Source organism: Hyla sarda, chromosome 5 (genome assembly GCF_029499605.1).
Source record: "Hyla sarda isolate aHylSar1 chromosome 5, aHylSar1.hap1, whole genome shotgun sequence".
NCBI classification, from domain to species: Eukaryota; Metazoa; Chordata; class Amphibia; order Anura; family Hylidae; genus Hyla; species Hyla sarda.
Window position 1 is genome coordinate 305371786 of NC_079193.1, and position 25816 is coordinate 305397601.

A 25816-nucleotide genomic window follows, 5' to 3' on the forward strand; every position below is an offset into this window, starting at 1 on the left:
ATGCCGGTTAGCTCAGTGCGCTGTTCGAAATCGGCTCCCCGATCCCCGAATGACTGCTCAGTGCCTGAGATCCAGGCATAAGCAGTCAAGCGGCAGAATCATCGATCACTGGTTTCCTATGAGAAACCAGTGATCAATGTAAAAGATCAGTGTGTGCAGTGGATAGGTCCCTATGGGAGCTATAAGGGTGCGTTCACACGGAGTAATTCAAGAGGAATTTACTCGAGTAATTCCTCTTGAATTATCCGCCCCAAATTAATGCACCTCTCCTCTGCCCATTGACTTTAATGTTATTTCTGCTGGCCTGTTCACACTGCGGAAATTCTGCTAGCAGAATTCCGACACTGAATTCTGTTCCGCTTGAAGAAAGAACATGTTCATTCTTCAAGCGGAATCCGCTAGCAGAAATCAATTGAAGTCAATGGTAAAAAAAAATTCTGCCCAACATCGTTTTCGCGCGCAATTTGTGCTGAAATGGCTGAAAAATCCTTCACTTCTTACTCCCCCATGTCCGCGCGCAATTCCGCGCGAAATTCACGGGAAATTTGCACGGAAAACATTTTTTTTTTCCGCCCATAAATTTTTCAGCGTGAATTACTCTTCATTTACTCCGCACCCTAACACTGCAGAAAAAAAAAGTGAATAAAGATCATTTAACCCCTCCCCTATTAAAAGTTTGAATCACTCCCCTTTTCCCATAAAAAAAAACACAGTGTAAATAAAAATAAACATATATGATATTGCCGCATGCGGAAATGTCCGAATTATTAAAATATATAATTAATTAAACCGCACGGTCAATGGCGCACGCGCAAGAAAATTCCAAAGTTCAAAATTGTGCATTTTTGGTCACTTTTTATATCAATCAGTCCTATCAATGCAATAATGGTACCGTTAAAAACTTCAAATCACGGCGCAAAAAATTAGCCCTCATACCGCCCCATACGCAGAAAAATAAAAAAGTTATAGGGGTCAGAAGATGACAATTTTAAACGTATTAATTTTCCTACATGAAGTTATGATTTTTTACAGAAATACGACAAAATCAAACCTATATAAGTAGGGTATCATTTTAATCGTATGAACCTACAGAATAAAGTGTCATTTTTACCAAAAAATGTACTGTGTAGAAACGGAAGCCCCCAAAAATTACAAAACTGCGTTTTTTTTCCAATTTTGTCTCACAATGATTTTTTTTTTTCGTTTCACCATAGATTTTTGGGCAAAATGACTGACGTCATTACAAAGTAGAATTGGTGGCGCAAAAAATAAGCAATCATATGGATTTTTAGGTGCAAAATTTAAAGAGTTATGATTTTTTAATCCCTTAACGACGCAGGACGTATATTTACGTCCTGCGCCGGCTACCGCGATATGAAGCGGGATCGTGCCGCGATCCCACATCATATCGCGTCGGTCCCGACGCTCATCAACGGCCGGGACCCGCGGCTAATACCACACATCGCCGATCGCGGCGATGTGCGGTATTAACCCTTTAGAAGCGGCGGTCAAAGCTGACCGCCGCTTCTAAAGTGAAAGTGACCCGGCTGCTCAGTCGGGCTGTTCGGGACCGCCGCGGTGACATCGCGGCGTCCCGAACAGCTGACCGGACACCGGAAGGGCCCTTACCTGCCTCCTCGGTGTCCGATCGGCGAATGACTGCTCCGTGCCTGAGATCCAGGCAGGAGCAGTCAAGCGCCGATAACACTGATCACAGGCGTGTTAATACACGCCTGTGATCTGTGTAGAAGATCAGTGTGTGCAGTGTTATAGGTCCCTATGGGACCTATAACACTGAAAAAAAAAAAAGTTAAAAAAAGTGTTAATTAAGGTCATTTAACCTGTCCAAGCATGCTGGGAGTTTTGCAACAGCTGGAGGCACCCTGTTTGGAAATCACTGGAGTAGAATACCCCTATGTCCACCACTATGCAAATCCCTAATTCAGGCCTCAAATGCGCATGGCGCTCTTACTTTGGAGCCCTGTCGTATTTCAAGGCAACAGTTTAGGGTCACATATGGGGTATCGCCGTACTCGGGAGAAATTGTGTTACAAATTTTGGGGGGCTTTTTCTCCTTTAACCCCTTATGAAAAGGTGAAATTGGGGTCTACAACAGCATGTTAGTGTAAAAAAAAAAATTTTTTACACTAACACGCTGGTGTTGCCCTATACTTTTCATTTTGACAAGAGGTAAAAGGGAAAAACACCCCCCAAAATTTGTAATGCAATTTCTCCCGACTACGGAGATACCCCATAAGTGGGCGCAAAGTGCTCTGGGGGCGCACAACAAGGCCCAGAAGGGAGAGTGCACCATGTACATTGGAGGTGATTTGCACAGGGGTGGCTGATTGTTACAGCGGTTTTGACAAACGCAAAAAAAAAAAAAAAAAACACACATGTGACCCCATTTCGGAAACTACACCCCTCCCGGAATGTAATGAGGGGTGCAGTGAGAATTTACACCCCACTGGTGTCTGACAGATCTTTGGAACAGTGGGCTGTGCAAATTAAAAATTTTGTACAGCCCACTGTTCCAAAGTTCTGACAGACACCAGTGGGGGGGTAAATGCTCACTGTACCCCTTGTTACGTTCCTCAAGGGGTCTAGTTTCCAAAATAGTATGCCATGTTGGGGTTATTTTGCTGTCCTGGCACCATAGGGGCTTCCTAAATGCAACATGCCCCCCGAGCAAAATTTGCTCTCCAAAAGCCAAATATGACTCCTTCTCTTCTGAGCATTGTAGTTTGCCCGTAGTGCACTTCAGGTCCACTTATGGCGAACCTTCATACTCAGAAGAGATGGGGTTACAAATTTTGGGGGGTATTTTCTGCTATTAACCCTTGCAAAAATGTGAAATTTGGGGGAAACACACATTTTAGTGAAAAAATATATATATTTTTTTACATATGCAAAAGTCTTGAAACCCCTTTGGGGTATTAAGGCTCACTTTATTCCTTGTTACGTTCCTCAATGGGTCTAGTTTCCAAAATGGTATGCCATGTGAGGGTTTTTTGCTGTTGTGGCATCATAGGGGCTTCCTAAATGCGACATGCCCCCCGACCAAAATTTGCTCTCCAAAAGCCAAATATGACTCCTTCTCTTCTGAGCATTGTAGTTCGCCCGTAGTGCACTTCAGGTCCACTTATGGGGTACCTCCATACTCAGAAGAGATGGGGTTACAAATTTTGGGGGGTATTTTCTGCTATTAACCCTTGCAAAAATTAGAAATTTGGGGGGAAACACACATTTTAGTGAAACATTTTTTTTTTTCATATGCAAAAGTCGTGAAACACCTGTGGGGTATTAAGGTTCACTTTACCCCTTGTTACGTTCCCCAAGGGGTCTAGTTTCCAAAATGGTATGCCATGTGGGGATTTTTTGCTGTTCTGGTACCATAGGGGCTTCCTAAATGCAACATGCCCCCCAAAAACCATTACAGAAAAACGTACTCTCCAAAATCCCCTTGTCGCTCCTTCACTTCTGAGCCCTCTACTGCGCCCGTCGAACACTTTTCATGGACATATGAGGTATGTCCTTACTCGAGAGAAATTGGGCTACAAATATAAGTATAAATTTTCTCCTTTTACCCCTTGTAAAAATTCAAAAATTGGGTCTACAAGAACATGCGAGTGTAAAAAATGAAGATGGTGAATTTTCTCCTTCACTTTGCTGCTATTCCTGTGAAACACCTAAAGGGTTAAAACGCTGACTGAATGTCATTTTGAATACTTTGGGGGGTGCAGTTTTTATAATGGGGTCATTTGTGGGGTATTTCTAATATGAAGACCCTTCAAATCCATTTCAAACCTGAACTGGTCCCTGAAAAATAGTGAGTTTGAAAATTTTGTGAAAAATTGGAAAATTGCTGCTGAACTTTGAAGCCCTCTGGTGTCTTCCAAAAGTAAAAACTCATAAATTTTATGATGCAAACATAAAGTAGACATATTGTATTTGTGAATACATTTTTTTTTATTTGGAATGTCCATTTTCCTTACAAGCAGAGAGCTTCAAAGTTATAAAAATGCAAAATTTTCAATTATTTCAGCAAATTTTGGAATTTTTCACTAAGAAACGATGCAAGTATCGACACAATTTTACCAATAACATAAAGTAGAATATGTCACGAAAAAACAATCTCGGAATCAGAATGATAGGTAAAAGCATTCCAGAGTTATTAATGTTTAAAGTGACAGTGGTCAGATGTGCAAAAAACGCTTCGGTCCTAAGGTGTAAAATGTCCTGGTCCTTAAGGGGTTAAATTTACTTTATCCGTTTCTTTCTTCAATTTTTTTAACGGAAGAAAAAATACTGTATGTGCTGTCTTTTCTCCAGTAAAAAAAAAGAAAACGGAAATTAGTGCAGATGGGTGAAAACGGATGTGAAAGGATTGTAAAAAAAAAAAAAACATTGACATCAATGGGATTATTTTACAACCGTTTGTAATCCGTTTACAAGCAGCAACAGCGGAACCTAATTGGGGAAAAAAAACTGGGACAGACTGAATCATCCGGTTCATTGAAAAAAAACGGATCAAAAGAACAAATACTCATGAACCGGACATCACTAGTAGCAGTGCTGGCTCCGCTGTTGCCCCTCCGGTGACCCCCTCAGTCCCGCCCGGTAGGTCCTCCGTCCTCACCCCCTCCCCACCTTGTGCCGTCCGCGGCCCCGTCCCTCCCCCGGGTGTTGCTGCAGTGTCTGCTCTGGGCGGGTCCGTTCCTGACGTCGCTTCCTTCCAACATGGCGAGGAGAAGATCTGAGCTTCCCTGAGCAGCCGAGCCCCGTCACACTGACAGCCGCCGCCGGTATCCCAGCGTCCGCCTCCTTCCCGCCGCCACACACAGGAGCTGCCTGGGCTGTGATGGGGCGACCTCCACCTGAAGCCCCAGACGCGTTCCGACATTAGCCGGGATCTGACGCCAGCTCCGAGCCGGAGGAGGCGCATTACACAGCGGATTCCAACATGTTCCTCACCCGGGCCCTGGAGAAGATCCTCAGTGACAAGGAGGTGAAGAGGGCGCATCACAGCCAGCTGCGGAAGGCGTGCGAGGTGGCGCTAGGTGAGGAGCGGGGGGCACCTGCTGACAATGGGGGCTCAGTGCCCGGTGTGTGACTGACGGGAGGAGGGGCCGAGGGTGACAATGGTGACAGCAGGAGGAGACGTCACACTAGTGTGGTGTGTGACAAGAGATGTGACACTAGTGTACAATGTGTGGTCAGTGTGACAGTGGTGGCGACAGACGTCACTAGTGTGGTAAGAGGTGAGTGTGACAATGGTGACAGCAGGAGGAAACCTTACACTAGTGTACAATGTGTGACAATGGTGACAGCAGGAGGAAACCTCACACTAGTGTGGTGTGTGACCAGATGTAACACTAGTGTGCAGTCAGTGTGACAATGGTGGCAGCTGGAGGAGACATCACACTAGTGTACAATGTGTGACAATGGTGACAGCAGGAGGAAACCTTACACTAGTGTACAATGGTGACAGCAGGAGGAAACCTCACACTAGTGTGGTGTGTGACCAGATGTGACACTAGTGTGCAGTCAGTGTGACAGTGGTGGCAGCTGGAGGAGACATCACACTAGTGTACAATGTGTGACAATGGTGACAGCAGGAGGAAACCTTACACTAGTGTACAATGGTGACAGCAGGAGGAAACCTCACACTAGTGTGGTGTGTGACCAGATGTGACACTAGTGTGCAGTCAGTGTGACAATGGTGGCAGCTGGAGGAGACATCACACTAGTGTACAATGTGTGACAATGGTGACAGCAGAAGGAAACCTCACACTAGTGTGATGTGTGTGACCAGATGTGACACTAGTGTGCAGACAGTGTGTACAATGTGTGACAATGGTGACAAGATGGGATACTAGTGTACAATGTGTAGTGAGTGTGATGATGGTGACAGCAGCTGGAGACGTGTGTTTAATATGGTACTAGTGTAACAAGAGTGGACACTAGTGTACAATATGTGTTGAGTGTGACACGAAAAGATGGGACACTAGTGTGATAAATGTGAAAATGGTGACAGGAGACATTACTAGTGTAGGTGGTGTGTGTGTGTGTGTGTGTGTGTTAATGGTGACAGGAAGTGGAGACATCATACTGGTGTCCAATGTGTGGTGAATGACAATGGTGGAGACATCACTAATGTGCTATGGGGTGTGTGACAAGAGGAGATGAGACATGTTTGGGGAGTGTGACAGTGAGGACAGGAGGTGTTGTGACACTAGTGTGGTGAGTGTGGCAGTAATGACACGAGGAGGTGTGACACTAGTGTGGCAGTGAGGACAGGAGGAGGTGTGACACTAGTGTGGTGAGTGTGACAGTGAGGACAGGAGGAGGTGTGACACTAGTGTGGTGAGTGTGGCAGTGAGGACAGGAGGAGGTGTGACACTAGTGTGGTGAGTGTGGCAGTGAGGACAGGAGGAGGTGTGACACTAGTGTGGTGAGTGTGGCAGTGAGGACAGGAGGAGGTGTGACACTAGTGTGGTGAGTGTGGCAGTGAGGACAGGAGGAGGTGTGACACTAGTGTGGTGAGTGTGGCAGTGAGGACAGGAGGAGGTGTGACACTAGTGTGGTGAGTGTGGCAGTGAGGACAGGAGGAGGTGTGACACTAATGTGGTGAGTGTGGCAGTGAGGACAGGAGGAGGTGTGACACTAGTGTGGTGAGAGTGGCAGTGAGGACAGGAGGAGGTGTGACACTAGTGTGGTGAGTGTGGCAGTGAGGACAGGAGGAGGTGTGACACTAGTGTGGTGAGTGTGGCAGTGAGGACAGGAGGAGGTGTGACACTAGTGTGGTGAGTGTGGCAGTGAGGACAGGAGGAGGTGTGACACTAGTGTGGTGAGTGTGGCAGTGAGGACAGGAGGAGGTGTGACACTAGTGTGGTGAGTGTGGCAGTGAGGACAGGAGGAGGTGTGACACTAGTGTGGTGAGTGTGGCAGTGAGGACAGGAGGAGGTGTGACACTAGTGTGGTGCGTGTGGCAGTGAGGACAGGAGGAGGTGTGACACTAGTGTGGTGAGTGTGGCAGTGAGGACAGGAGGAGGTGTGACACTAGTGTGGTGAGTGTGGCAGTGAGGACAGGAGGAAGAGTGACACTAGTGTGGTGAGTGTGGCAGTGAGGACAGGAGGAGGTGTGACACTAGTGTGGTGAGTGTGGCGAGTGTGGCAGTGAGGACAGGAGGAGGTGTGACACTAGTGTGGCGAGTGTGGCAGTGAGGACAGGAGGAGGTGTGACACTAGTGTGGTGAGTGTGGCAGTGAGGACAGGAGGAGGTGTGACACTAGTGTGGTGCGTGTGGCAGTGAGGACAGGAGGAGGTGTGACACTAGTGTGGTGCGTGTGGCAGTGAGGACAGGAGGAGGTGTGACACTAGTGTGGTGAGTGTGGCAGTGAGGACAGGAGGAGGTGTGACACTAGTGTGGTGAGTGTGGCAGTGAGGACAGGAGGAGGTGTGACACTAGTGTGGTGAGTGTGGCAGTGAGGACAGGAGGAGGTGTGACACTAGTGTGGTGAGTGTGGCAGTGAGGACAGGAGGAGGTGTGACACTAGTGTGGTGAGTGTGGCGAGTGTGGCAGTGAGGACAGGAGGAGGTGTGACACTAGTGTGGCGAGTGTGGCAGGACAGGAGGAGGTGTGACACTAGTGTGATGAGTGTGGCAGTGAGGACAGGAGGAGGTGTGACACTAGTGTGGCAGTGAGGACAGGAGGAGGTGTGACACTAGTGTGGCAGTGAGGACAGGAGGAGGTGTGACACTAGTGTGGCGAGTGTGGCAGTGAGGACAGGAGGAGGTGTGACACTAGTGTGGTGAGTGTGGCAGTGAGGACAGGAGGAGGTGTGACACTAGTGTGGTGAGTGTGGCAGTGAGGACAGGAGGAGGTGTGACACTAGTGTGGTGAGTGTGGCAGTGAGGACAGGAGGAGGTGTGACACTAGTGTGGCAGTGAGGACAGGAGGAGGTGTGACACTAGTGTGGTGAGTGTGGCAGTGAGGACAGGAGGAGGTGTGACACTAGTGTGGCGAGTGTGGCAGTGAGGACAGGAGGAGGTGTGACACTAGTGTGGTGAGTGTGGCAGTGAGGACAGGAGGAGGTGTGACACTAGTGTGGCGAGTGTGGCAGTGAGGACAGGAGGAGGTGTGACACTAGTGTGGTGAGTGTGGCAGTGAGGACAGGAGGAGGTGTGACACTAGTGTGGCGAGTGTGGCAGTGAGGACAGGAGGAGGTGTGACACTAGTGTGGTGAGTGTGGCAGTGAGGACAGGAGGAGGTGTGACACTAATGTGGTGAGTGTGGCAGTGAGGACAGGAGGAGGTGTGACACTAGTGTGGTGAGTGTGGCAGTGAGGACAGGAGGAGGTGTGACACTAGTGTGGCGAGTGTGGCAGTGAGGACAGGAGGAGGTGTGACACTAGTGTGGCAGTGAGGACTGGAGGAGGAGACATCACAGGAGTCTGCAATGTGGTGTATGTGACAGGTGGAGGAGATGGGACAGTAGTGTACAATGTTTGGGTGGTGTGTGATAGGAGAAGGAGACGTCACACCGTGTACATTGTGGTGTGTGAGGAGATGTGACGCTAGTATACAATGTGTGGTGAATGACAGGTGAACGGTGGATGAGATGTCACTAGTGTACAATGTATGTTCAGTGCTAGGTGTGACAATGGTGACAGGAAGGGGGGGGATGGGACACTGTGGCACATGCGTGACAATGGTGACAGCTGGAGGCATCACACTAGTGTGCAATGTGGTGTGTGTGTGACAGGCAGAGAGGTGACACTAGTATACAGTGTGGTCAGTGGCTACTGCTGTGTGTGACACTGGTGACCAGTGGAGATGATGTCACAATGTGATGTACTATATGGTGTATGCGACATGAAGTGAACACTAATGTACAATGTGTGGTGTGTTTGTCAGTGGTGACAGGAGGAGTTGTCACAGTGTACAGTCTGGTCAGTGGTGACAGGAGGAGTTGTTACAGTGTGTGGTCTGTGGTGACAGGAGGAGTTGTCACTGTACAGTCTGTGGTCAGTGGTGACAGGAGGAGTTGTCACAGTGTACAGTCTGTGGTCAGTGGTGACAGGAGGAGTTGTCACAGTGTACAGTCTGTGGTGACAGGAGGAGTTGTCACAGTGTACAGTCTGTGGTGACAGGAGGAGTTGTCTCAGTGTACAGTCTGTGTTCAGTGGTGACAGGAGGAGTTGTCACAGTGTACAGTCTGTGGTCAGTGGTGACAGGAGGAGTTGTCACAGTGTACAGTCTGTGGTGACAGGAGGAGTTGTCACAGTGTACAGTTTGTGGTGACAGGAGGAGTTGTCTCAGTGTACAGTCTGTGTTCAGTGGTGACAGGAGGAGCTGTCACAGTGTACAGTCTGTGGTCAGTGGTGACAGGAGGAGTTGTCACAGTGTACAGTCTGTGGTCAGTGGTGACAGGAGGAGTTGTCACAGTGTACAGTCTGTGGTCAGTGGTGGCTGATGTGTGTGACAAATAGGTGACAGGAGGAGGTTTTGTCACACGAGTGTACGGCAGTGTTTTCCAACCAAGGTGCCTTCAACTGTTGCAAAACTACAACTCCCAGCATTCCTGGACAGCCTTCTGCTTTCCAGGCATGTCAGATGTTGTAGTTTTGCTACAGCTGGAGGCCCCCTGGTTGGAAGCACTGGTGTATTGTATGTGACAGTAGGTGACTTTTGGACCTCCGTGTTTATGGCATCTGATGTTCTTGCTGTTGGGTTTGTAGTGAATCCCTTAGTATTGTCCATAAATATGGGGGATACAGAGGATCAGCACAGGGCCCAGGTACTTCTCTTTGGAAGCCCCAATACGACTCCATAGAAAATGAGCCCTTATTGCTGATTCTCTTCTCCCTGACGATCTTCTTATTGATTATTGAAATAAGCCAGTGTTTCCCAACCAGGGTGCCTCCAGCTGTTGCAAAACTACAACTCCCAGCATACAACAGCTGGAGGCACCCTGGTTGGGAAACACTGGAATAAGCACTCAGGCCCTGCAGTCTTATATGCTCTTACTGCCATGTTTAGGCCTTTTTTCTGCACACAGCAGCAGGAATGTGTCCAACAAATGAGATTTATCGAAATCTGTCCAGAAGAGTTGCCCATAGCAACCAATCAGATCGCTTCTTTCATTTTCCAGAGGCCTTTTCAGAAATGAAAGAAGCGATCTGATTGGTTGCTATGGGCAACTCAGCACCTTTCCTCTGCACAGGTTTTGATAAATCTCCCCATGTGACCTTATAAATGCCAACATGGTGGTGATGGACCTGATATATGGACTGTCATGTTTAATGGTGTTTGCAGATTTCCCGCCAGGCCTCAGATTCCTGTCCAGTTTGTTGGATCCTCCTGGCGCCATAATGGCAGTGCCAGATACCAGCCTAGATCTAGATACCTGAGCTGATGACACTGGAAAAGACCTGAAAATGTATATACAAAGTGACAATGACACTTCTGCAAACATTGCAGATTCATTGCGTTGAATTTTCATTTAGCAGTATCATCAATTTTTATGCAGATAATTTATAAATATTTAGTGATTGTTCTCTCCAGAGAAATATTTATGTTGCTTGTTTTTGCCTTCTATTTCTGTGTGTACCTGGTTCATGGTCCGGCCTTCTGGTGCCACCTGTACCCAGTTCATGGTTCTGCCTTCTGGTGCCATCTGTACCTGGTTCATGGTCCGGCCTTCTGGTGCCACCTGTACCTGGTTCATGGTCCGGCCTTCTGGTGCCATCTGTACCCGGTTCATGGTCCTGCCTTCTGGTGCCACCTGTACCTGGTTCTTGGTCCTGCCTTCTGGTGCCACCTGTACCCGGTTCATGGTCCTGCCTTCTGTAGCCATCTGTACCCGGTTCATGGTCTTGCCTTCTGTAGCCATCTGTACCCGGTTCATGGTCCTGCCTTCTGTAGCCATCTGTACCTGGTTCATGATCCTGCCTTCTGTAGCCATCTGTACCCGGTTCAGGGTCCTGCCTTCTGGTGCCACCTGTACCCGGTTCAGGGTCCTGCCTTCTGGTGCCACCTGTACCCGGTTCAGGGTCCTGCCTTCTGGTGCCACCTGTACCCGGTTCTTGGTCCTGCCTTCTGTAGCCATCTGTACCTGGTTCATGGTCCGGCCTTCTGGTGCCACCTGTACCTGGTTCATGGTCCGGCCTTCTGGTGCCATCTGTACCCGGTTCATGGTCCTGCCTTCTGGTGCCACCTGTACCTGGTTCTTGGTCCTGCCTTCTGTAGCCATCTGTACCCGGTTCATGGTCCTGCCTTCTGTAGCCATCTGTACCCGGTTCATGGTCTTGCCTTCTGTAGCCATCTGTACCCGGTTCATGGTCCTGCCTTCTGTAGCCATCTGTACCCGGTTCATGGTCCTGCCTTCTGTAGCCATCTGTACCTGGTTCATGGTCCTGCCTTCTGTAGCCATCTGTACCCGGTTCATGGTCCTGCCTTCTGGCGCCATCTGTATTCTGTACCCGGTTCATGGTCCTGCCTTCTGGTGCCATCTGTACCCGGTTCATGGTCCTGCCTTCTGTTGCCATCATTTATTGTCCTTCTTTATGGTGCCATTTTTGCTTGGTTCGTTGCCGTGCCTTGTGGTTCCATTTGTACCGGGTTCATTTCTCTAGTGCCATCTGGTTATAGTAGAGTTGCTCTGAGCTTTCTTCTCATTTGCAGAAAATCCAGCATGTTCTGACTTTAGGGCTAAATTCACACATTGTATTATGTACTGACAAATTTTATTTTACGCACGTCCAATTACAGACCAACATATCAGTACATTTTGCAATGTTTGATCTTTTCCTTAGGCTGGGCTCACATACAGTATTTTGATCAGTATTTTTGGCTAAAACTTGGAGTGGAACTGATGCAGAGAGAAAAAATGTCATGGAAAGATTTGCAGCTTTTTCTTTTTGTCTTTGAAATCATTCATGGTTTTACCTGAAAATACTGATCAGAGTAGTGTGGGGAGACTGACAAAATTTCCACTCAACTTACCGTATTTTTGTGTTTTCTGTTTGGCCTTAAATCCCTCACTTTGCTTTCCCAAGGTGCAATTTTTGTGGAATTTCTTTAAAAAAAAAAATAGTGGATCTAACTATAGTCATTTTTCCCTTTGGCATGTTTTTCTCATTACCAATCATGTGATTTATTCATCATATGACTTAAAGATTTATATTGAAGAATTGAGGGAACAAACACCAATGTTAAACCCACATTTTGCCCCAAAAAACACCTGAAAATGTGAAAATGGAGTTAAAAAGTGCAGCGTTTTCATACACCTGGGATGTTAGGAAAACTGTGACCCTGCCACCGAATGTGACTTCAGCAGTTGCCCAAATGCCAGTGAGCACACCCAGCGTGATTGGCTGAGCCGTGCACACCCTATCCCTACTATTGGTTGTGGAGGAGGGTGCACTGAGGGTGTGCTGTAGCAGGGTCACAGTTTGCTGCCCGTTGGCTAGATGCAGAATTTTAAGCCAGCTTAGATTTCTGTGCCAAGTTATACCTGCATACTAGCGTGACTTGTGCTAAATGTTGTGTTTTTTACGCAATAAAAAATATCTGCAACTTTTCACAGTCTTTGCCCTCACGCTCATTGTGTGAATTATAATCCACAGCTTGTTATTGATGTCATTGATTTTTTCACTCCTTTTTGTTGATTTCTCTGCACATATTTGCAGCGAGATCTTCGATGGAGAAGCGTCTGGCATATATGGTTGTATGGTTGTGCACAGAGACGGGTGTTGGTTGATCCTGATGCCTTAGGGTACAGGAGGTAAATCTGTCTGTGTTGTTTAGTAGGTTCAGTCTGTGGATACTTCTCGTTGTAGAGATGGATGTGCTTTTTTTTTTCTGGTATTATTAATATTTTACCATGCTGAGTGTTCAAACCTGGCCAAACATTAAAATCTCTCCAATAACCGGATGATGTGTTACTAATGGTGTTGGCTTCAATGATGATATGTTTTCCTCTGTAAGGTACATTCACATGTGTAATGCAGATGTATGTTTCCATCTGTATATGGACTTAAAGGGGTATTCCAGGCAAAAACTTTTTTTTTATATATCAACTGGCTCCGGAAAGTTAAACAGACTTGTAAATTACTTCTATTAAAAAATCTTAATCCTTCCAATAGTTAATAGCTTCTGAAGTTGAGTTGCTGTTTTCTGTCTAACTGCTTTCTGATGACTCCTATGGGGATATTCCAGCTCCTATGGGGATATTCTCCCATCATGCAAGGGATATTCTCCCATCATGCACAGCTCCCGCGATGTGACATCATCATTGAGCAGTTAGACAGAAAACTTCAGAAGCTAATAACTATTGGAAGGATTAAGATTTTTTAATAGAAGTAATTTACAAATCTGTTTAACTTTCTGGAGCCAGTTGATATATATATATATATATATATATATATATATATATATATATATATATATATATATATATAAAAAAAAAAAGTTTTTGCCTGGAATACCCCTTTAAGTCCCATCCCCACTGAGGATCTTATGACCCAATCTAACAGCATCATAGATCACTATAAGGCTATGTTCACATGATAAAATATTAGCAAAATGTCCATCCGGAAAACATGGGCGAACATTCCGGAAATAGAGGGTGCCGGCAGAACATTCCAGCACTAGGACCGTTTGGAAATGTACAGTCTTGGCAATGCATTTCCGAGCGGATTCCGCCTACATGTCAATACTTTTGGCAAAGGCCGGAATCAGGATTTCCATGGCAGATGTTTCTGCTGCAGGAATTCTGCTGTGTGCACAGTGCAGCAGAATCCCATGGAAAACGAAGGACATTTCGATTTAACAGAATTTTTGAGCGGAATTTTCCTGCCGGATTCCACTTGGAAGTTTCATTGTGTGAACTTGACCTTATGTTTGGGTCTCTAGACCTGCAGTCTGAGGGTATGTTTACATGGCGGAATGTCCGTGCGAAATTCCACCTGAATATTCCACATGATATTCCGCTGCAGAAGAGTCCCATTGATTTCAATGGGATTCTGCTGCACTGTTCACATGGTGGAATATCCATTAGATGTTCCTGCCGCTGAAATCTGCAAAAAGAATAGACTTGTCTTTGGCTGTCTGGACATGCTGGGAGTTGTAGTTTTGCAACAGCTGGTAGTGTCCTGATTGGGAAACACTGACCTTTACACACACAGCATGTTTTTCAGGTGTTTTTTTTCTCCAATCATACAAGTCCATGACAGGTTAGGACAGAATTGGTACATATTTGGAAGGCTAGCAAGCATTGTCCTATAGGAGACCAGACACATTCAGTATTTACTTTTAATAGCCATAGGTGTAAAAAATGGGCCATAAAAATATATATTTTTTTATTTTTATTTTTTTTAAAGAAAATCTTTCATTAGTGTCCCCTGCAGGTAGTGCAAGTGAGACTGATGATAACCCTACTTACCTGGTCCCGTTCCAAGCTGTTGTTCTCTGGCTGTCCTCTTCAGTATCCTCAGCTCCGGGCCTGACTTGGAGCATAGGCGGAGCTTAGTGTTGTCACCGCTGCTGTTCTCTAAGCTCCGCCCATGCTCCAAGTTGGGCCCGGAGCTAAGGATACTGAAGCGGATAGCCGGAGAACCACAGCGCGGAACGGGACCAGGTAAGTATCGTTGTCATCAGTGTCACCTGCATTACCTGTCTGTACTGACAAGTTAGTGCAGGTGACACTGATGACAGATTTCCTTTAAAATATTTGGCAAAAATAAAATCTGTTCCATTTTATATAATCATGTAGGCCCAGATTTATCAAACTGTGTGAGAGAAAAAAAATCACAAATCACTATCACCAATCACAGCTCAGCTATCAAGCTCCGGTAAAGCTGTGGAAAATCACTCTATTTTTTTCTCTCACACTTTGTAAGATTTTATAAGGGAAGATACGGAGACACTCAGGTCTTCAGTGGTAGATTTATTCAGCAAAGGTCATACAGCAATGCCTGGCCGACAACGTCGGCCAGGCATTGCTGTATGACCTTTGCGGAATAAATCTACCGCTGATGACCTGAGTGCCTCCGTATCTTCTTTTATGATTTGGCTCTGCTATTCCGGATGAGCATCGGTGCATCGGCGGAGGGTCCGTGAGTAGAGGTGGTTGTGCAATCATAAGAGCGTCATTTACATCCTAGTGGCAGTGCCAACCTCAGACTGTTTCTCTTTTTGGAACCATGGTAAGATTTACCAAACCCCAATTAAATGAATTTGGCCGCTGATTTGTTTAGTCTTGTAAAAGTCATTTCGCTTTCCAGTTGTTGGGATTCTCCAGAGTGGTCCGGTATGAGACCCTGAGGTTTACTAGGACTGTGTGATACTACGCTTCTCTGGGGAAGCTGAACTGCAGCCATGTGACCACAGCCTAAGGCTAGGTTCAGACTACGGAATCTCCGGGCAGAAAATTTCCGCCCGGAGAATCCGAGTGCGGCCAGCGCCGACTGAATCAGTCGGTGCTAGGACCGCGCGGACACTGCAGTCTCCAATAGACTGCAATGTGTTCCGCGAGGATTTCCGCCTGAAGAAAGAGCAACGCCATTCTTCAGGCAGAAATTTTCAAGCGGATTTTCCGTTCACAAATTCCGCTTCACAAATTCCGCTTCACAAATTCCCAAGTGTGAATTTGTGAACGGAAACCCATTCACTACACTATACATTTTAGCAAGCCGAATTTCCGCCTGCAATTTCAAAGCAGAATTGCAGGCGGAAATTCCGTAGTCTGAACCCAGCCTTAGGGTCTATTCACACGGGCAGAATTCCACCTGAAATGAAAGCCCAATGCACTTCTATGGGATTCTGCACTCTCGTTGACACTTCGGAAATCCCGCTATTCTGCAAGCAGGATTTCCAAAGTGTCAGCAGTAGTGCAGGATCCCATATAAGTGTATTGGGCTTTCGATTCCGGCCGAAATTCTGCCCATGTGAATAGACCCTAAGGTTAAGTTTACAAGGCGGAATGTCTGCCTGGAAAGTTTCTAACCAGTCATTCTGTCGCTGTCGCCGTCTCTATAGCGCACACTTAGATGGAAAGCCTAAGGCCATGTTCACACAGTGGAATTTCCATGCAGAATTCCAATTTAAAAATCTTTATGTTTAATGGAATTCTGCTGTCTCATTTAGGGTGTGTTCACACCCTATTACTAGCAGCGGGTTTCCCACTGCGAGTTACGCTATCATTGATTTAAATGGGTCCACAGACAGTCCGCAATAGTGTCAGATATAGTGTCAGATTTGCGGACTGTCTGCGGACCCATTCAAATGAATGGTAGCGTAACTCGTAGTGGGTTTCCCTGCTGCAAGTAATAGCGTGTGAACGCACCCTTACACAGAATTTCCACGGCAGACATTTGGCCATGGAAGTTCTGCATTCCACAAAATTTAGAGACCTGTCTTTAAAATTTGTGAAATTGAAGGCGGAATCCCATTGAACTCAATAGGGCTTGAAATTTTTTTGCGTATTTATTCCCACTGCACTTTTCAGTCATTTGCAGCACAGAAAACATCAGTATGTGAAACATCTTTTTTCACACAATTTTTGGACTGCTTTTTCTTTCAAAAAAGGCTTTGAAAATTGCCTTTAAAGTGTCAGTGTCATAGAAAAGTTTTGACATGTCGCAGAGACATTTCCAAATTTTTGATGGGTTGGGGTCTGACTGTTTAGACCCTCACGGATCTGTAGATATATCAGACTGACGCGTGTGGTAGCACATTTCACTCCCCAGCTGTCTGCGATCTCAGTTATAGGAGACGGCCCTATAGACCAGTGTTTCCCAACCAGGGTGGCTCCAGCTTTTGCAAAACGACAACTCCTAGCATGCCCGGAAAACCGACGGGGGGCTGTAGTTTTGCAACAGCTGAAGGCACACTGTTTGGAAAACACTGCCATAGACATAATGCTGCTGAGTCCAGCAAATGCTTTGAGATCGACGCCAGCAAGATGGGTTCATAGTGCAGGTTATTTTCCACAGGGCAGACCCTGCATATGAAGAGTTAATGGGATGCTTCTGCTTTATTAGGCTGAAACAATAAGTGGCTGTGATGAGAGAATAGTAGCTGCACATCCATACTCTGCTCTCTGGTCCTGAGAAATAGATTGCATGGAGTGGTGCCATGTGACAGAGCAGCCGCATGTCTCCTCCACACCCTGCGGATGTGACGTCCAGGAGGGAAGACGTTAACCTTCAAAGGCCCGAGGTAACAGGTGTAGCAGGTTGTGGGATGAGTAATCTGCATCACTATGGAGATGTCTGCTACACCTTACCTCAGACCTACTTTCCTTTATGACCATGCAGCTCTCTATATGGAGACCTGGCACTGCCTGTTTCCTTACAATAAAAAAAAGTCAGTGCAAGCTGAATAGAAGTCAAAAAATGATATTTAAAGGACATCTGCAGTGTGATTAACACTTATCCCCTATCCACAGGATAGGGGATAAGTGTTTGATTGCGGGGGGTCCGAACACTGGGACCCCTGTGATCTCCTGAACGGGGCCGCGGCTGTCCCGTGCAGGGGGCGTGCCGGCCACAGCATGACGTTGCAGCCGGCACGCCTCCTCCATACATCTCTATGGGAGAGGCGGGGAGGCAATGTTCGTGCCTCCCCCATAGAACTGTATGGGGACGGGGAGGAGACGGGGCGTCACCGTCGACCTCTAGGTCGACGCTACGCGCCTTAGCGCTCACCATGAGCGCTAATGGCGGCGCCCGTTAGGGAGATCGCGGGGGGTCCCAGGGGTCGGACCCCCGCAATCAAACACTTATCCCCTATCCTGTGGATAGGGGATAAGTGTTATACCGCTGCAGTTGTCCATTAAAGAGGCACTGCCATTATGAAAAACGTTTTATATTTTCTATTACTACTGATAAGATGACTTTTTAAAATATACATTTATTTTAAAAAAAAATTACAATTTACAAAAAAAAATCAAAAATGAAAATAGCTGCCACTAGGGGTCATCTGTCTTTATGCAGACAGACTACTCTGTATTTTGCAGCATACTGGATACCGGCCGTAAAGCATCTTGGTATCCAGTATAGGAGATGACCATTGCACCACTGCAGCCTTCAGCTGTTCCTAAACTACAACTCCCATGATGGAAGTTGTAGTTTTGCAACAGCTGGGGGTACAATCTGTCAAACCCTGTTTTAGAGCTGTGTATTCCAGCTCTTGCACAACTACAGACAAAGGATGAGTGGGCATGCTGGGAGTTGTAGTTTTGCAGCAGCTAAAGGCAACACTGCTCTAACACAGTTCTTTACATACACTGCAGCTCCAGCTGTTATAAAACTACAACTCCCAGCATGCTTGAACAGCAAAAGCTTTCTCTGACTCCTGAATGACAAAAAAACTTGATCAGACATTCAGGAGTCTGTGAAAGCTAAAGGACACACATAGTGACAGCTATGTTGATTAGGATCCAGCTTTACTAGGAACAGATAGAAAATGTATGAATAAAAACTACTGTGCAGTGATTTGCTGACTGCCAGGCTGCTCCCAGACCCAGAGTAGATGAGTCATCCACAGTGAGGGAGAGAGATGGACACGCCCCCTCCAAAAGGCAAGAACAAAAGCAAGTGAGCAAAATATAAATGCTATTTGTAGGGTTATATAGGTCCTAGACACAGAAAAAGGATATGTACATGATCAGGATTAGGTACTGAGCAACATATCACTTTTTTTTTTTTTTTTTGCATTATGACAGGTACGCTTTAAATCTATTATCGTCATTCTGTGTGGATAGAGTACCTAGTGCAGCTTCTTGGAAAACTACTAAGGCTATGTTCACATGGACATTCTGCTGCAGCCCAATAATTTCAATTGGATTCTGCTGCACTGTGCACATGGCAAAATTTCCGCAGCAGATGTTTCTGCTGCGGAAATCCTGATTCCGGCGTCCGCAGAAAAAATAGACATGTCTATTCTTTCCACAGATTCCGCTTTGAAGTGCATTGCTGTCTATGAGACGGCACATTTCTGAGTGGTCCTAGCAAGATCATTCAAATGTGCAGAATGTCCGCCTGTGTTTTCCGGGCAGGCATTCCGCATATTTTCGGCTGTGTGAACCCAGCCTAAGGAGGGCAGGAAAGCTTGGGCCTAGAAATTCTGTCGTGTGCACGGTGCAGCAGAATCAGTTTGGAAACAATAAGATGTTCTGCAATGGAATTTCTGAGAATTTTTCCTCCTGATTCTGCTCAGAAATTCCATCTTGTGAACATGGCCACAGTGTGAACATCCTTTCAGCGTCATAAAAAAAAATGCACTTTTGGATTTTGCCACGGATCCACCACTTTTAACTTGGAGTGAAAAAGGGGAGACCATAAGTAAATCCCTGGTGAATCGTCAGGATACTGGCATTGACATGGATTTGACATGCGGACTTAAAGGGGTACTCCGGTGGAAAACTTTTTATTTTATTTTTTATTTTTTTTAAATGAACTGATGCCAGAAAGTTAAACAGATTTGTAAATGACTTCTATTTAAAAAAAATCTATACCCTTCCAGTACTTTTTAGCAGCTGTATGCTACAGAGGAAATTCTTTTCTTTTTGAATTTCTTTTTTGTCTTTTTCACAGTTCTCTCTGCTGACACCTTTGTCGGGAACTGTCCAGAGCAGCATACGTTTGCTATGGGGATTTTCTCCTGCTCTGGACAGTTCCTGATACGGGCATCAGGTGTCAGCAGAGAGCACTGTGGACAAGACAAAAAAGAAATTCAAAAAGAAAAAAAAAATCCTCTCTAGCATACAGCTGCTAAAAAGTACTGGAAAGCTAAAGATTTTTTTTTTATAGAAGTCATTTACAAATCTGTTTAACTTTCTGGCACCAGTTGATTTAAAAAAAAAAATAAAAACAAAAAAAATAAATAAATAAAATGTTTTCCACCCGAGTACCCCTTTAAATCTGCACGGGTTGTATTTTTTTTATTTTTTTATTTTTTTACCTTTCATCCTCTTTGCCATCGTGAATACTGTGGATTATTTGTCAGAATTTTGTTATGAAAATGTGCAGCAAATGCGCCACTTGTGACCCTATACCAGTGTTTCCCAACCAGGGTGCCTCCAGCTGTTGCAAAACTGCAACTCCCAGCATGCCAGGGTATAGGGCAGAGTTTCCCAAACAGGGTGCCTGCTGCTTTTGCAAAACTGCAACTCCCAGCATGCCAGGGTATAGGGCAGCGTTTCCCAACCAGGGTGCCTCCAGCTGTTGCAAAACTGCAACTCCCAGCATGCCAGGGTATAGGGCAGCGTTTCCCAACCAGGGTGCCTCCTGCTGTTGCAAAACTGCAATTCCCAGCATGCCAGGGTATAGGGCAGCGTTTCCCAACCAGGGTGCCTCCAGCTGTTGCAAAACTGCAACTCCCAGCATGCCAGGGTATAGGGCAGCGTTTCCCAACCAGGGTGCATCGTGCTGTTGCAAAACTGCAATTCCCAGCATGCCAGGGTATAGGGCAGCGTTTCCCAACCAGGGTGCCTCCTGCTGTTGCAAAACTGCAATTCCCAGCATGCCAGGGTATAGGGCAGCGTTTCGCAACCAGGGTGCCTCCTGCTGTTGCAAAACTGCAATTCCCAGCATGCCAGGGTATAGGGCAGCGTTTCCCAACCAGGGTGCCTCCAGCTGTTGCAAAACTGCAACTCCCAGCATGCCAGGGTATAGGGCAGCGTTTCCCAACCAGGGTGCATCGTGCTGTTGCAAAACTGCAATTCCCAGCATGCCAGGGTATAGGGCAGCGTTTCCCAACCAGGGTGCCTCCAGCTGTTGCAAAACTGCAACTCCCAGCATGCCCGGACAGCCTTCGGCTGTCCGGGCATGCTGGGGGTTGTAGTTTTGCAACAGCTAGGACCACCCTGGTTGGGAAACGCTGCCCTGTACCCTGGAATTGTGGTTGACTGGCCAGGAAGATTGATTTTCTTATTAAAGGGATCTTTAGGTCACCGTATTTACATGAAGTCATATTTATTCTGTGCCTAAATGGACAAGGTGTATTCATGGCAGACGTCAGGTGAATGGAGCCGGCCAGCGAATAGAATCGGGGAGGGGTCGGGAGAGGAAAGGAAACAAAGGGACACGCTGTGCTGTACTTTCATTCAAAATTCATGCTTGGTATCAGGTATTCGAGGCTGAGGTGCTCTGTATACTGGAGAAAGAGCCATATGACAGGGAGGGGGGTAAAGGCTTTGTGAGGCCCAGATTCCAGGAAGGAGCCCAGCAAACAATGATGCTTTTATCTGCTGCTCCCAGGCTCTACGTGCAGGCAGGATAGAAGAAAGGATGAGATATGGGGATATTTATGAGGCTGGTGCATATAGGATCACCATAATACCTAGCGCCGGAGGGGGATACGTGCACCAGGGTCATTTCCGAGAAGTGTCGTCTGTATAGACTGTAAAATCGGATTGATCCGATCTGTGTACAGCGCTGGGACTATGTTGGTGCTATGTTAATAAGGGGTGCGCATTTATTTTTAGAGGGAACGGAGTGCATCTAGGAATTGCTAAAAATATGTCATCTAGTTTTCTATATTTTATTGCTTTTCCATAGTGAATAAGAAGCTGTCGCTCGGCTGCGTGTGGATGGAGTACGCTGGTTATTTCTAAGCAGGCCGCGTTCCTTTCCAGAAGAGAATAGTAGTAACCAGCGCTTGTTCTGTGCAGATCTTTCCTAATGCTGATATCATTATGGGCAGCAGACACAGCTTAGTGTGGGGCTATGGCTTGTTTGCCAAAAATAAATTGTATTGATATATGGCTTTATCCGGTAATTGGAGCAGTAAATAGGGAAAACTGACACACCGTAGGTCGGTTCATATGGGGACAGATGTGAATCTTCTCTATATTATTACTAATGTCAGGCTTGATCCAGAATCCTCATTTATTCTGCTGTGATGAATTCTGGACTCAAGAAGCGGGGACAATCTAATTTGTAAAGGGCTGTGTGTGTGCGGACTCCGTAATATGGCTTGCGATGGAATGTGCCGCCATTTTCTTCATTGAGGGGGAAAAAAAAAACCTTCAGTATAACAATAAGAGGTACAGTAAGGGTCTATTCACACATACTGTATTCTGCGCAGATTTGAGACGCAGATTTGATGTGCAGGATTTGAAGCTGTGTTCAGTCATTCAGTTTACATTGAAATCTGCAGCAGGAAATCCTGCGCATCAAATCTGCGCAGAATACTGTACGTGTGAATAGACCATAAGGGCCCTGTAGATTCCCTTGGCTATGTGTTGCCATAAGCCAGTGTCTCCCAACCACAGTGCCTCCAGCTGTTGCAAAACTACAACTCCCAGCATGCTGGGAGTTGTAGTTTTGCAACAGCTGGAGGCACACTGCTTGGGAAACACTGCCATAAGCATTTGTGTGACATAAATCCCAAATACAGCAGTGTATTAATATTATTAACGATATTATTAACAATATTAATAATGTCTTTTATGGATTTATTACAGACTCGTTTTGCATGTCTGCCATGGCTAGATCTGCTCTGAGAGAGATTGTAGGTTCTATGTAACCTGTCACATACTAAGAACTCAAACACATTTACAAATATGCAAATTTTTACAAACCCACGTACGACTATTTGATAAATTATTCGCACGTAACAACCACTTACAGCGCTCTCCAGTGCCATAAGAGCCTCAATACAAAAAGGGTGGTTAGTAAATTCCCCCCGATGCCTGGGGATAGAAGGGTTGGACATGTAGGATTTCATCTGCCCACTACTACTTCTTTTTTTTTTTTCCCTCAGAGAGATAGGTTGCCACCAGTGTTGTCTGGCAGCGGCTTACACCTCCTCTCTCTATTGAGAACACCTAAAGATCAATCAAACCTTCCCTCCTAACCAAGCCATTCTTCTGTTGTGCTCCTCCATGCATAAAGTGGTGCTGAAGATTTCTGCCCTGTTTAAGGGACCAGTAGAGCAGTGATATTGTAGATGAGTCCATACTGTGATTAGCTGCAGAGTTCTACAACTGAACTATAAGTCAGTGTGATCTGTAAAAATGGAATAATAGTATAATAATGTGAATAGAACCTAAATCTATGGTACCATTCAACAGGGTAGTGGATTATATGATTGCATGGACTCCAAGAACACTGGATCCTCATTTTTTTACTGAACTTACAAGAAAAATGTATTAAGGGCTCCTAAGTGTCCTGAAACGTGTCGGTACAGGTTGTATCATTGTCTGTGGGCTGATATAATGGTTTGACGTTCTAAGCCTAGAGGCTGAAGCTGCAGAACTGATCCAGACACATTTCCTTATCTGACAAATATCAGATGCAGTGTTGTCATTGGGAGCGTGTGTAGATTCAGTTCACTAAACACACCCCTACGTGGACATAAAGAGTACGTTCATATGACGTAGAGTTACCTATGGACCGCATTTTGAATTGCGGTCAAGGACGGCACTTAACCCCCTCAGCAGATCTATGCAGCATGCTGCTTTTGCTGGGCAAGTGTAGTGAAGTGTCACTTATTCAGACATATTTGGTATGCACTCGCAAAAAAAACCCAAAAAATATGTGAGGACATAGAAGAATTTGCTAAGACTTGCCAGCAGCTACTGCACAATCTGAGAGATGTCTTTGTTGATCTTGGCTTTGCATTTATTCTCATTAGCAGGTTATCCACTCTATACAGGATGGGGATAACTTGCGAACCGGTTGGCGTCTGACCAGTGTGATTCCCTCTGATCCCAAGAGTGCAGTAAACCCAAATAAATGGAGCGGGCACCACATGTAACTGTACAGGTAGAGCACACTCCATTCCCTGACTACAGGACCCTTCCTCATGAACGCTGGTACTCTGTGCCCCCCAAATGAATGAAGAGTGCCATGTTGTGCACCTGCAGTGCCATTCATTTTCTATGGGTTTTCCGAACATTGCTGAGAGCTTTGCTTGGCAACATTTGGAAATTCCATAGAGCAGTGTTTCCCAACCAGGTTGCCTCCAGCTGTTGCAAAACTACAACTCCCAGCATGCCCAGACAGCTGTTGGCTGTCCAGGCATACTGGGAGTTGTAGTTTTGAGACAGCCGGACGTACCCTGGTTTGGAAACACTGGTCTATAGTCATGTGGACCTCTAGTTGTTGCAAAACTACATCTCCCAGCATGCCCGGACAGCCGTTGGCTGTCCGGGCATGCTGGGAGTTGTAGTTTTGCAACATCTGAGGCACCCTGGTTTGGAAACACTGCCATAGAGAATGATTGATGGAGGAGGGGGTTATAGATTATCAGCGTTTTGGAGGAGCGGTCCTAGTAGTCAAACACCCACTGATCCAGTATTCGCCTATACTGTGGGAGGGGATAACTTGCTGATAGAGATGAGCGAAGTTACAGTGATTCGATTCGTCAAGAACTTCTCGGCTCGGTAGTTGCTGACTTTAGCCTGCATAAATTAGTTCAGCTTTCAGGTGCTCCGATTGGCTGGAAAAGATGGATATAGTCCTAGGAGAGAGTCTTCTAGGACTGTATCCATCTTTTCCAGTCCACCGGAATACCTGAAAGCTGAACTAATTTATGCAGGCTAAAGCCAGCAACTGCCGAGCCGAGAAGTTCGTGACGAATCGAATCACTGTAACTTCGCTCCTCTCTACTTGCTGTCATGAGAATATTCCTTTGTGTAAAGAGATGTAAGGAGATTTAAAATACACCTATGAACATTTTGCTTGTATTGAAATCCAGTTTATATTTTCAGAAGGAATTTTAGTCTCTTCCTACATTTGTAAAATGCTCCACTAGATCTGACCATTTTAATAGGAAATGGCTTCTTTGAGCTGCCGATGAAATCTGAGACTGTACCTCAGGCATCTTCTTTACTTGTCACGTTACTGCCGCATTCTATTGGTTTTCTTATCTTTCCCCTTGAACATGTGGCTGGGTTGTGAAGAATGTATAGCCCTGTTTCTGATCACTTTCTTTGCTTATTTAGTAATGGATGGTGCCCATTTATTATAGCATGCCAGTGGGTGTGACATCTTCCAGTGGAATAGAAAGAAATCACCAGGAAATATTGGCGCTATAGTTGTCTCCTGCAGGGGCTGGAGGGCTCGTCATCCATCTTTACCAGCTCTGTCACATTTGCCTTTTGAGAATTTCGTGGAAAGCTGAATACTGATCATTCTGATACCTGTAAAGGACACCATATTAGTTGTCTCATAAGCTATTACAGTCATGGCCATAAATGCTGACACCCCTAAAATATTTCATGAAAATGAAGCATGTCTCACAGAAAAGGATTGCAGCAACACGTTTTGCTATACACATGTTTATTCCCTTTGTGTGTATTGGAACCAAACCAAAAAAGGGAGGAGAAAAAGCAAATTTGACATAATATCACACCAAACTCCAAAAATGGGCTGGACAAAATTATTGGCACCCTTTACTTAATATTTGGTTGCACACCCTTTGGAAAAAAATAACTTAAATCAGTCGCTTCCTATAACCATCAATAAGCTTCTTGCACCTCTCAGCCGGAATGTTGGACCACTCTTCCTTTGCAAACTGCTCCAGGTCTCTCTTATTGGAAGGCGCCTTTTCCCAGCAGCAATTTTAAGATCTCTCCACAGGTATTCAATGGGATTTAGATCTGGACTCATTGCTACCACTTCAGAACTCTCCAGCGCTTTGTTGCCATCCATTTCTGGGTGCTTTTTGATGTGATTGGGGTCATTGTCCTGCTGGAAAGTCTGAGAAAACTGAGAAAGTCTTTTGATAAGGGGGGTGCTTCTTGGATGCCGTAAAGCTGTGTTGCCCAACCTGTGGCTCTCTAGTTGTTGCAATACTA

The 25816-nt window shown here is 45.8% G+C and overlaps 1 protein-coding gene across 3 annotated transcripts in view; it reads left to right on the forward strand.

Annotated features, from left to right (window-relative positions):
* Positions 1 to 4204: 4204 nt before the first annotated feature.
* The window catches only part of ARFGEF1 (ADP ribosylation factor guanine nucleotide exchange factor 1), a 164743-nt gene continuing 143131 nt past the window's right edge, over positions 4205 to 25816 (forward strand). Inside the window, exon 1 of one of the 3 annotated variants that reach the window (XR_008844264.1) lies at positions 4205 to 5060. Coding sequence is in view for 2 of the 3 variants with exons in the window: in XM_056522127.1 (XP_056378102.1) it covers positions 4964 to 5060 (97 nt within the window). In the remaining variant the exon portion in view is untranslated. The remainder of the gene's footprint in view (positions 5061 to 25816) is intronic. The other 2 variants (XM_056522127.1, XM_056522126.1) reach the window with 2 other exon arrangements.